Source organism: Semicossyphus pulcher, unplaced genomic scaffold (genome assembly GCF_022749685.1).
Source record: "Semicossyphus pulcher isolate SPU_LCO1_2020_fin unplaced genomic scaffold, fSemPul1.0.p SCAF_20, whole genome shotgun sequence".
NCBI lineage: Eukaryota > Metazoa > Chordata > Actinopteri > Labriformes > Labridae > Semicossyphus > Semicossyphus pulcher.
In genome coordinates, this window is record NW_027211694.1 from 1,552,886 (window position 1) to 1,566,270 (window position 13,385).

At 38.7% G+C, this 13,385-nt stretch overlaps 1 protein-coding gene across 1 annotated transcript; it reads left to right on the top strand.

Moving 5' to 3' along the window:
• Positions 1-6,448: 6,448 nt before the first annotated feature.
• Positions 6,449-12,759, top strand: il26 (interleukin 26). The gene is made up of 5 exons (XM_069671444.1): positions 6,449-6,614; positions 8,930-8,986; positions 10,018-10,158; positions 10,253-10,318; positions 12,359-12,759. The coding sequence occupies exons 1-5, from the start codon at positions 6,465-6,467 to the stop codon at positions 12,467-12,469; spliced, it is 525 nt and encodes a 174-aa protein (XP_069527545.1). The 5' UTR covers positions 6,449-6,464; the 3' UTR covers positions 12,470-12,759.
• The last annotated feature ends 626 nt before the right edge of the window (positions 12,760-13,385 follow it).

Genomic DNA, 13,385 nt, shown 5'->3' on the forward strand with positions numbered 1-13,385 from the left:
TCATGAAAATTGTTTGCACTTCCCTCAAGGATGCCGTTGTGAGTCAGTTCACTGAAGGATTCCCTAAGGCTGGAGAAAACGTGACAATGTGCCCTTTACCGACCCGTGGTGGAGACGATAGCTGGTAGCTGGAGACATGCACACACTTCCTTTGCTTGGCACGGTTGAGGCGTCCTCGAGCAAGACACCGAATCCCCCACGTGTCCATGTGCAGCCCCTCACTCCGACACCTCTCCAGTTGTGCATGTCTGTAATTCGGGCCTTTGTGTGCAGCATGTTTGTAAAATCAGAATAGTATGTCTTCTTCTTCTTCTTCCTTTAGGCTTCCTTCCAGTAAAGAAACAACTTGCAGTGCCCTCTATAGTGTCTATAGAGCATTCTAGTGTGCCCTCCTACTGGAGAAAAATGATAAATTGCCCTTTAAGTTGCCTGTGTTGCAGAGCCCTCTGGAGTGTCCTTAAAACTGCCCTGCAGACTTGATGCCACCTGATGCCTCTAAATGATTAGTTATCATAGTTTTTGGTTCCCTGTATGTTTTTATTACAGAGCTTTAGCAATTAAACGTCAAATATTTAATTACATGAACATGTAAAGGCCCAACCCGGGACAACATGTCAGTCTCAGTCTTTAATTTCATCACGAATGCAGCACGACTCTGTGGACCGTTTGTCTCGTCCAACCAACAGTCCGACCTGTAAAAACATAAAAGGTGTTCAAATCATTGAAAGTAAAACGTTAACATAAACGTTCCCGTCTTTAGTCGTTTTATTTCAACGTCTGAGGAAACAAAGCGAAGCTGCTCAGAGGTGTTAGCACAGATTCTGCAGAAACGAATGCAGCAGAAATCGGACCGTTAGCTGGTGATTATATGAGAGCTGCAGACAGATGCATAAGAGGGAGTTTAAGTTAACTGAAGTGTTGGCGATAAGAAATAGGACAGTGGTAAGTGAAGATGCTGTCAGTGTGTGAGACAGAGTGTGTGTGTGGGTGTGTTGAGTCATTCGGGCACAGTGTTGCCCTTTACCATCATTGTAGCGGTTAGCTCTTAGCGCTGTGTGCGCTAACCCGGTTCTGGTCGCCCTGATTATGACTGTAATGGAAAATGTCCAACACTTACGGTAGCCAAATGGTGGCTTGTGGACTAAACTCCGGCCCTAAAGCGAAACTTTCTGGCCCCTGATGACAGCCAAAGTTTTACCTTCAAATGAAGTAAAAAATAACATTATGACCACCTGCCTAATGTTGTGTAGGTCCTGACCTATCGAGGCATGGACTCCACGAGACCTCTGAAGGTGAGCTGAGGTATCTGGCACCAAGAGCGAGCAGCAGATCCTTTAAGTCCTGTAAGTTGCGAGGTGGGGCCTCCATGGATCAGACTTGTTTGTCCAGCACATCCCGATGCTCGACTGGATTGAGATATGGGGAATCTGGAGGCCGAGTCACCGTTGTCGTGTTCCTCAAACCATTCCTGAACCATGTCTGCAGCAGCTCTTCTGTCTTGACCCCAGACCGGGAACACCCCACAGGAGCTGCAGGTTTGGAGATGCTCTGACCGGGTCGTCGAGCCTTCACAGTTTGGCTCTTGTCAAAATCGCTCACATCCTCACACACGCCTATTTTTCCTGCTTCCAACAAACTGAAGAAGAAAGAAGCATAAAACGGTTGTACTCAAGTAAAATACCTCAAAACAGTGCTTACAAAAGGTACTTGATATTAATCACAGCTCCTGTATTAAGCTTTATTTTACCAGATCAATATCAGTATAAGCTGCTGTATCTGTGTTAGCATAAACGAACAGTTTGATGAATGGATTTTTGTCCTAAAAAAACACGTTCAGTAATATCAATATTTCATTAAATCTTTAACGCTTATTTCTCTACTGCTTGGATTGCACACACACACACACACACACACACACATACAGAAACACACACTCGAGCGCGGCCCTGATAACATTAAACTGGTGCAGAAATCTGCAGAAACCACGAGGAGACGAGACCTTCTTACCTACTTTCACTGGTGTAGGAAGGTTTAAGCTCAGTGTGTGTGTGTCTGTGTGTGTGTGTGTGTGTGTGTGTGTGTGCATGACCAAAGAACAACCAAGACTTAAAAAAAAACATCGTGATCTTGAAGGATTGAAAGACAGATTGCATGTATTTTTATCATTCCACATTTTCACTTGTAAATTATAAACAAAGCGTTTTTTGTAAATTATAAATGTAAAGATTAATTAATACAAACAATTTGATGAGATTACTGACAGGGAATTAACATTAGACTGCTGCTTTTCTGGCTTTTAATCCTACTTTAGAAGCAGTTCTTCTCATGTCTACCTGCAGCAGAGCTCTACCTGTGTGATGTCATCACCGGGGATTTCCCCACACAGGTGGCACCAGGAAGTACAGAAACAACAGCAAACTTCCCACCCTGCCTGTGTGTGTTTGTTAATGTATGTGTGTGTGATAAGGATCTATATTTAGCCGTGGTCTTTGTGTGGAGCAGACGGCAGCAGTAAGCTGAACAGAAGCTGACACAGATCTGATCACATGACGCATCACACTCAGGGGGGTTCAAACACCTGAACGGGTCACCTGAAGATATTTATAGAACAACGTAGGTCTCAAATTAGATTCTCAGATTATACATTGCAGATTCTTGTACTTTCTCATTTACACAGTGAAGTCTTTCCTGACAGTGTCCTGGGGCTGTTCTGTTGCAGTTAATAAGGTTCTTATTCATTTATCTATTTTTTCTTGGACATTTTAAGTCCTTTTTAAGTCAACAAAATATAATAAAAGTGAAATAAAATATTATAAATATTAGACCATTGTCTAAGTTTTGGAACAACAGTACCCAAAATGCTGTGGGGATATAAACAGGAAGTGCAATTTTGTTAATTCAGTAAGCTAGCTTTGAGCTACAACTTGGGCCTTTTTTTTGAAAACCATCACCAGTTTACATGCTCGCTATTTGGCACCATTAAAGCATGCCGAAATAGCTATTAGCAGTTTCCGTCTGCAGAGTGCCCACGCATGTAAAGATAACTATCACTGTATTCCTTTTAAACTGAAGAAAACTTTAAAATGTGATAATTCTCAGGCAAGTTCTGTATTGCTAAGGAGCGTCTTTTTTCCCTACGATTTCTAACCGGATTTATGAAAGTCTATGCACAAAGGACGTCGGACCAAGATATAATCTTGAATTGTAAGTCACACTGAATCTAAAAATCTATATTTCATGTGTGTGTGTTTAGATTTGACCGAGTTATGGGTCAGAAAAGTAGTGCACATTTGACGCAAATAGCAGCACAGGGAGTTTAAAGAAGCTAACTCACGGAATAGGGCCGTACATTGTCAGGGCCGTGGTATTAAAGCATTTTAAATCATTGGATGTTCAAAGTAAATAAAACTAGACATAATTACTTCAGTTCTTAAAACTACATCTTTAGACCTTATTTAAGTTATTATAGATTAAGTTACTAGTTAAGGTAGCATGCTAACATGCTCCATTAAGCTCTTGAACATGCAAAACATGCTAGCATTTTCAGTAATAATCCTGTTAGCAGGTTGTTAGCTGGCATTCAGCGTTAAAGCACCACTCTGCCTAACCTGTTACAAACTGTAAACCTCTGTCACGTTTTTCAGGGTGTATTTATAGACATTTGTAAGCCTTAACACTCGCGGGCAGACGGGATGATGTAATCGCTGATGCAGGTATACAGGTGTACATGACAAAGATAACTGGAAATGTTCCAACTTCTACTTTAAGTTGTTAAGTTGTTTCTCTAACTCTCCAGCTGTTACCTCCTATTTTAGCTCCGGCATTAACTCCTGTTTGTTTCCTGTATATCACTGATTAACTTGACTCTGTTGTGTTGTAGGAAACTGGAAAGCCTAAAGAAAACCCAGCAGCACAACAAACTCCACACAGAAAGAATCCATACTATCTAACTCTGGAGCTTCCTGCTGTGAGGTGTTTCTGTAAACCATGGGGCAAACCCTACCAGGTGATTATTTTACTCTGAATGGTGGAGCAGAATTATTTGGTGAAAACTGCGTGACAAGCGTCCGACCGAAGGAAGAAACCCGTTCTGTTATTTGGGTCGAACATCGACTCGTCACCTTCTGAAATCTTCTGCGTTGAAAACCAACCTGCACAGTCACTGCTTCCCGACTAACTCGAGAACACCCGCAACCTACTTTCACCTGACCACACAGAAACACCAAAACCTGCACACTAAAATGAACACGCCGAAGACACATCTGATCCGACATCCAAGAACCAATTAATCAATTGTTTTTTTCTTTGAAGGTTACGTTTTTGGCTTTCGCTTTCATGCGATAGGACAATTGCTGTGTTCAAAATGCCATTCTACACGAGCTGTAAGCACTGATTTGGAAAAAAAGTAGTGGTAGTATGCAAATGAAAGCTAAATGTGCAGTATGCCAAAAATTGCTGCATGAAATTCGGAGAAAATCTCTAGTATGCATCGGACCAGTCTACCTCGCCTACTGTATCCCACAATGCAAAGCGCTGGAACGTCACAGCGGCAGCTTCCGCCTGGTGTAGCATACTGCAAAATGAATTTGAAAAGCTCCTCCATACTACAGACTACCGCCGAACACAGTATGTAGTATATAGCATGTAGTATGTAGTACAGCATTTCGAACACAGACATAGAGCGTAGTTTGCATAAAAGATGGCCGACATGACAGCTCCCTAAAAGTGGAGCCAAACCCTCTCTATCGCCCCCTGCTGACTGGCTACAGTATAGCTCATAAAGCCCGCCTCCTCCATGTTAACAGATGGGACATGAGTCAAACTAAATATTACACGTCAAATACATTTTTCTCACACATGGTTTCATTATAGTTAGTTCTTATCATGCTGATTTATGTCCAAGTTTTTATGTTCACAAGTTTACTTTTAATTAGTTAATTGATGCTATAAAAAGGGGGCGTGGCCTCATGATTGACAGCTCTGTGGACAAATGGGGCTCCTGCAGCGTTCTGTTCCCGAGTAGCAGAATAGAGGAGGAACGGCGAGAAGAGACGTAACTAACACTAACACTACAGTCATTGAACTTTCCATCAGCGTGAATATCTGCTTCAGACCGACACAAGAGGAGAGGAGGTGGAGACGCGTCCGCCATCTTTATATTCGTGGCATTTGAAGATGTGGGATGAGAGGGTCGATACAATGCTGTGTTTTTAGGAAGTTCTTTCCGTTTAGAGTCTTTACCCAGCATGCACTGCAGGACGGTTTGACCTGATGAACAACAAAAGGATTATTCAACAAAAAAGTCTCTCATCACATTCTCCTCTGTGCTGTTGGTGGGTTTGCTGAGCATTGCTGTGGCGGCTTGACCTGGTTAATCTTCTGTCTTCCAGGAACTTCTGCGCAGCATCACCTGCAGGTTCGTCTTCTTCTTCTTCTTCTATGGTGCCATCACGCTGACTCGGCGTCTCGTCTGTAATCTGGGTTTGACGATGGCTCGGCGCCTTCTGAGACATGACGAGGTGGAAAACCAGCGAACCACAACCTAGTTTTATCAAACTGCAGATCTAAACACAAAAACCAGGTTTTACCCAAAGCGACCAACACAGGAAGTGACATCATCGCCGTGGGGGAGAGTGACAACTCAGCAGAAAAAGAGGAGGACAGGGTACAGAGGAGAAGATAGAGAAGAACGAGAGAGGAGGTGAAGAAGGGAAAAGAAATAAAAAAAGGGGAAAGCTGATGAGAAAGAGGAGACAAAGGAAAGGGAAGAGGAGGAAAGTGAAGGAAGGAAGCAAGGAAAGCAGCAGAGGAGGAGAAAATACAGAAAGGAGGAGAGAAGGAGAAAATGAAGTAAAGGAGGAACAAAGACCAGAGGAAGAGGAGAAGAAAATGGGCAGAAAAAACAGAAGACGAGAAAAACTTTGAGGGAGGAGAAATGAGAAAATTCAGGAGGAGGAAACATGGGAGAAAAGGAGGAAAGGACGAAGAAGACGAGGAGGAGAAAATATGACAATAGAAAGGAGGAACGAGGATAGAAGAGATGAGAGAGGAGGAATGTAGGGAGGAAAGATGGGAATTAGAAAGAAAGAGAGAGCCAATAATAAAGAACTTGAGGAGGAGGAGGAAAAGGAAGGCCAACGGACGGAGAGAACAGAAGGAGTTAATAAAGAAAGAGGAGAGGAGACATAGGAAGGAAGAATTGGAGGAAAAAGCAAAGGATACAGGAGGAGAAAGAGAAGGAAAAGGAGAAGAGAGAGGAGGAGAAAGAAAAGAAAGGGAAAGCAGGAAGGAGGAGGTGACATCAGCGAGGAGACTCCTTGGAAATTTGCAGCGGTGACTCAGTGATATTAGGAAATTTGTGCAACAGGAGAGGAGGAGAAACAAAGAAGAAGAGAGGGGGGAGGAGAGAGAGGGGGAGGAGGAGGTATAAAGGCAGCAGAGGGGAGAACCTGCTGCAGTCAAAGATGTCTCTCCTCCTGGTCAGGATGTTCGCTCTCTCTCTCCTCATCCTCGGCATCACGGCCGAGCGAGGCATCACCTGTCGCCAGGAGATCCCGGTGCAGATGATCCGAGAGCTGTGGAGCCGGACCAGACAGCTGATCGATGACCTGCCGGTAAGATCAATAACTACTGGATCATCAATAGTCACTCCTGTCAATCAATGACAGGAGTGAGTTTTGTTCAATTAAAGATCAATCATGACTGTTATTGATTAGTTTATCAATCAGTTTACCAGCTTTAGACCAATTACAACTTGATTGATTAATCTGTAATACAAACAGTTTTCATAATCAATAGTGACACTTAATATTGTTTACTAATCAATAAATTAGTTGTCTATCAATAAAGATCAATGATTTGATCAATAATCACTTCTTTTGATCAATATTTAAGTTTGATGATGGATTTCAGGTTAATACAAACTCAATATGTCAGATTAAACTCTTAGAAACACTTTTATTGATTATCTATTGATTGTACCATTTCACTGTTTTAAAAAGAAAAGTTTCTTATCAATTAAAGGTCAATAATAACTGTTATTGATTTGTTTTCCAATCAGTGTACCAGCTTAAGATCAGTTTAAACTTGTTTTATTGATTAATCTGTAAACAACAACTGTTGTTTAAATGGTCAGTAGAGACACTTATTGATCCGTCAACTGTCATTTTAAACATTTAAAAACTATTACTTTTATTGATTATCTATCAGGTCTACTATTACTTAAAGGTACCAATCGATCAATATGTCAGTTTACTACTTTTGATCAATCAAAACTTTATTGATTCATCAGTAAATAATCACAAGTTCTTTAAATGTCAGAAGAAACACTAATTGATAAATCTGGCAATCAAAACTGCAATCAATCAAAAATCAATCAATGTTTAAAATCAAAATAAAATGTCAGTTTGTAAGTTTATAATCAATTAAAGATCAATATTCACACTTAGCAATGTGTCTGCTCATCAATATCTCAGTTAAAGATAGATTAAATATCGATCAGTGGTCATTACAGATCAATAACTCTACAAGCTTATCAATTAAACACAGAGGTTTTCAAAATAAAGTAAACACATCATGGAGAAGCACTCTTGGATTTCAGAATAAAGGTCTGAATGAAAATCAATCAGTAATGAACAGAAACAGTTCTTTCAAAATAATAGCCCTTTCACTTGTTATGGGTTTATTGCATTTAACCTCTGAAGTTATTTCAAAATAAAAGTCTTTATGAAGTGTTTTATGCATTTAAGTTTTTCTGAAGTAATTCGTAAACGCTTTGTAAACGACATTTCACATCGACGGTCGGTTATATATTTTGGTGAGTAATACGCTGATTTTCAGTATCAGACAGGAAGTGAAGGTGTGAAAAGCAGCAGTTTTTCAACCAGATCAAAGCTCCCGATCAGATCAAAGAGTTTCTGACTAAAAAAACAGCTGATAGAAGTCAAACATCGGAAGAACTGAAACAGGCAAAAAACATCATTTATATACGTACTATTAAAAAGAGTTAAAAAGACTGTTTAAGTGAGTGAGTACAAAATTAGACACTTATTTGCACTTATGATTAACTTAACAGTTTATAAACTGCTTAAGAACTTTAATAAATAGTTATAAATGACATTACAAACATTTATTAATTGAGTTTAACTCACTTTCCTGTTCCTTTTTAAGAGTAATACCTTCTTAATGTCTGCATTTATTCATAAGTGTAAACTATGTTTTTTGTAGGTTTATCATCTAAAACAAGAACAATGCTTTCTAAAGGTTAATAGTTTGTAGCACATAGCTTTCATTAGCAGTCTTAACGCTAATTAGTCATTATTATTGCTTTAGAGCCGGTTCCTGCAAAGAGCAAATGATTAACTGTTAATAAAACACACTAAAGCCTGATCCTCACTAGAAACCTGCTTTTGATGACTTGTTTATTTATTGTAATGTTGTGTGCTCAAACTGCATGGCCCTTATTTTGAAATTCCTTTGTTTACATTTTATTTATTGCAAGTTTTTATCTCTGTGTGTGAATTGATTAAATTCACTTTACCTACTTTACTTTAATATTTCCATGTATGCTTCTTTATACTTGTACTTCCTGACATGTTGGGGAAAATATCCGATTGCTGCATTGATCTGACAGCTTTGTTTAAGTTTCGAGATTATTATTGCAAAATATAAAGCAGTATAAATGATGCTCAGCAGGTTTTAAAGTCACTTAAATTAACTTCTTCTGGCTGCAACATAAATGCATTACACTTAAAAGCAGCTTAAATTTAAAAACTTTTACTTGTGTACTTGACTATCTCTAAACTGTGTCTTTTTCTGTTTTTGCACGCTCCTCAACTTGTAGAAAATGTTAAATATATACCAAATGGTTTTTCACATTTCAGTCTTCTCTCAATATTTTGACTTACGATTTTGATGTTTTTATCTGCAGAAAGAGGAACACTTCTCCAGACGACTTCTGCCCAAGTTCTGCACCAAATGTCCTGAGGTCAGTAAACCGTCATACATGAATTAATAGAGGCCCAGTTTTCACTTTAGTTGAAATTCATCATTTTTTGAATGGGGTTTGGTGCCGGAGAGTAAAAGTGGAAGTTGATCTTTCGCTGAGGTTTTCACTTCCAGCCATAACGGTGCCCGCTTGGTTTACCTCAACCACAACCGCATGGTTTACTTCACCATCTCCAGTCTAATAATGTAACTTTAGAGAAAAGTGTCTAACCTTATACCGAAACCAAAACATTCATACGCCAATGTTTCTTTCGATCCAAATGTTGAAGAATATATCCACGGGTGTTCACATACCTGTCTAGTGGACTGTAAAGTTTGGCTTTCCTGGAGGAAATACTTGGTTTTGGATTTCCTCGACAGAATTCTTGGGTATTGTTTTTACCACACAAGGTGTTTGATTTATGCAGGAAAAACTGTTAAAGAGAAAGCATGACGTCAGCTGGGATCCAAGGTCCTTATCCCATAGAAAGGCCAGAGTCTCATAGTCAGCAGATGTTTGTTTAGCTTCTGCAATCAGGAAGAATCTTTGTCCATATCCCAAGCTCAGGTTGTGTCTGAAAGTATAATTCATTTTGTTGAATGCTTCCAATATAATTATTGTTAGCCTGTTAGCTTCTTTAATATGACTTAACTTTGTTAATGGAAAGAAACCTTTGCAAGAAATGCATTTTGATCACTGGCTGATGTGCACAGATACGTCAAGCATATATACGTTCAGGGATCATTAGAAGCCTCTAAATATGCAGAACTTTAATACCTTAATATTTTCATAAAAGGTGATTTGTATAAAAAATGTACCTGTACAGTCAAGAATATAAAAGTGAGCTATAGAGACCAAAACAGTTTCTTGTACGAGGCTGTAAACACGTTTATTTCTGCTGTAAAGTTGGACATTTTAACATGGGGCCTAATGGGGATTGACTCACTTTCGGAGCCGGCCTCTAGTGGCCGTTAGAGGAACTGCAGTCCCGCAGGATGCCGCTTAATGCAAACATGCTCTCTTCTCCTCAGCGTACGATTGGTTGGCTGGAGATGAGGGATGTGATCGACGTCTACCAGAGGAGTGTGTTCAGCAGGAAGGTCGTCCAGAAGCTCCTCCCCCTTCACTACAACGACCTGCTGTACCGGCTGCAACACACGCTGCAGAACTGCGTGAGTACACAACTATTAAGTGGTGTAACTATCTATAAATACACACATGCTTTAAATACACACACACTGACTGATCTGTGTACTTTGTGTTCAGGTTTCCTCCTCTGAACCTTCCAAATGGTCGAAAACCATCAAGAAACTGGAGAGAAAAATTAAAAAGGTAATTTTTATGAGAAATATCACATCTACTGTTTATACTTCAGATATTACCACTGTTAATACTGTTTCTGCTGCTGCTGCTGTCACTGTTAGCTAGTGCTACTTGTGTTCTCGTTTAAGCTACTATAGGCCTTTTTCACCGGGGACATTTTTACATCCAACAGGAGGGAAAAGCACAGGTGTTTATAGCAGCATTAATGATGGCTGTATTCCATTTAGCTGCTTCAGTTTCATGGTCCTGGTTGTGTGCATGCTGTCTGCCTGTCATGGCTTTCTCAGACACCTGAACAGAACCATTGTTAAAGTTATTATTAACACCTGTGCTCTTCCTCCTGTTGGATGTAAAAATGTCCCCTGTGAAAAAAGCCCATTTCTGCTACTTCTAATATTACTACAAGGCCTACTGGTACTTTGCCAATGTTACTAATACTACTGCTACATATGCTACCTCTGCTATTGCTACCACAGGTACTGCTAGTGCAACTGCTGCTACAGCTTCTGCTATAATGTGTACTACTACTACCAATACTACTACTGCTGCTGCTACTTCTACATGTACTACTATCACTACTTAAAGTAGTATTACTGTTACTTTTGCAATTCTTTGCACAAATACAACTCTACTGCTACTACAACTACAACTGTTACTACTTCTTGCACTAATACGACTACTGTTTTTTTGTACTACTACTATTGAAGGTAGTTATTGATCCACTACTATTGGCACTAATACTACTTCTACTCGTGCTGCTAATGCTGTTGTTACTACTAAAACTAGTACTACCACTACTATCACTACCGCTAATACATGTGCTAATACTCATGCCAACACTTGTGCTAATACTTATGCTAATGCTTGTGCTAATACTAATGCTAATACGTATGCCAATACTTATGCTAATGCTTGTGCTAATACTTATGCTAATACTTATGCCAATGCTAATGCTTGTGCTAATACTTATGCCAATATTTATGCTAATACTTGTGCTAATACTTATGCTAATACTAATACGTATGCCAATACTTATGCTAATGCTTGTGCTAATACTTATGCTAATACTAATGCTAATACGTATGCCAATACTTATGCTAATGCTTGTGCTAATACTTATGCTAATACGTATGCCAATACTTATGCTAATGCTTGTGCTAATACTTGTGCTAATACTTATGCCAATAATTATGCTAATACTTGTGCTAATACTTATGCTAATATGTATGTCAATACTTATGCTAATATTGTGCTAATACTTGTGCTAATACTTATGCTAATACTTGTGCTAATACTTATTCTAATACTAATGCTAATACGTATGCCAATACTTATGCTAATGCTTGTGCTAATACTTTTGCTAATACTTATGCTAATAATTGTGCTAATACTTATGCTAATACTAATGCTAATACGTATGCCAATACTTATGCTAATGCTTGTGCTAATACTTATGCTAATACGTATGCCAATACTTATGCTAATGCTTGTGCTAATACTTATGCTAATACTTGTGCTAATACTTATGCCAATAATTATGCTAATGCTTGTGCTAATGCTTGTGCTAATACTTATGCTAATACTTGTGCTAATACTTATGCTAATACTAATGCTAATACGTATGCCAATACTTATGCTAATGCTTGTGCTAATACTTATGCTAATATGTATGCCAATACTTATGCTAATGCTTGTGCTAATACTTATGCTAATACTCGTGCTAATACTTATGCCAATAATTATGCTAATACTTATGCTAATACTTATGCTAATATGTATGTCAATACTTATGCTAATATTGTGCTAATACTTGTGCTAATACTACTACTTTACTACCAACCAAAGCTGCTGCTAATGCTACGACTGCTCACTCAGTGTAAGACGTGTCTTCACCAAAATAACAAATGTAGTTCTTTACCAACATGTAGTTTGAATATTAGAATGAATCCATGTACATTTATCTCATAACATAATACACTTTATGTTTTCAGTATTTATTAATATTAGAATATAAGACAAATACTATAATGGTGCCTGTTGTGTCAGCAGAGGAGGAGAGACGACGGAGCGCTGAAGGCCGTCGGAGAGTTCACCTACGTCCTCAGGTGGATCGATGAGCTGGCACACCACCGCATCTATAGAGCATCAGTGAAATCATAATTATCATCATCACCATCAATATCTATCATTAACTCAACTTTACATTATTGGAATTGTTATCAGCATCCTCGTTTAGGCTTTAGTTTCTATTACAAAAAATCGTGCATCTAGTTGGATGTTTCAGGACTTTAAAGAGGATTTTTGCGTTTCTCAGCACCTAGTTGTGTCATATTTCTTTTTCTTTAAGGAGCACAAATGAATTTTTAGATATTTATGGATCATAAATGTGTTAAACTGACCACAGAAACCTGTAAAAGTCCCTTTAAACTGAAAACATTGAGCACGTATCATCATCCACAGCTGCCTGCGACCGTCTGAAAGGTCTTCACTCTTATTTTTTAAAGTATTGATTATTGTTTAAATGTTTTGCACTGGTATTAATGTAGCTTTATTTACAAAATAAGTTAATAACATATTTATTATACTTAAGTATTATCTGATGATTCCAGAGTGTTTAAAGTATTCTAATATATTGAATTTACAACAACATGACAGAGCGTATTTTTATGTGCATTTTTGTAGCTTTATTTATGTTAAATTGTCAAACAGATTCTTCATAAAATAAAGTAGTTTTATATCTTCATCACTGGCTGACTCGTTGTGGTTTCTAACAGGAACGTTTGGAGCTTTGTTTCCCTCTGCTGGTCAAAATGTAGAACTGCAACACAGTCACATACAGGCGTGAGAGCAACAGGCTGAAAATGGAGAGAAAGTAAAAAAAACAAAGGTAGGAAAGGAAGGAAGGAAGAGAAGGGAAATAAAGAAAACAGAAAAGAAAGGAAGGAAAGGAGGCAAGGAAAAGAAAGAGTTAAAAAATGAAAGAAAAGAGATATGAAAGATAAAGAAAAGTTGGGAACAGAAAATACAGGAAAGTAAAGAACAGAAAGGAATGGATAGTAAAGAAAAGGAAGGAAGG

Coding starts and splice junctions, on each gene's coding strand:
- il26 (XM_069671444.1), top strand. CDS start 6,465: ATGTCTCTCCTCCTGGTCAGGATGTTCGCTCTCTCTCTCCTCATCCTC. Junction 6,615..8,929: donor AGCTGATCGATGACCTGCCG/GTAAGATCAATA, acceptor TTTTATCTGCAG/AAAGAGGAACACTTCTCCAG. Junction 8,987..10,017: donor TCTGCACCAAATGTCCTGAG/GTCAGTAAACCG, acceptor TCTTCTCCTCAG/CGTACGATTGGTTGGCTGGA.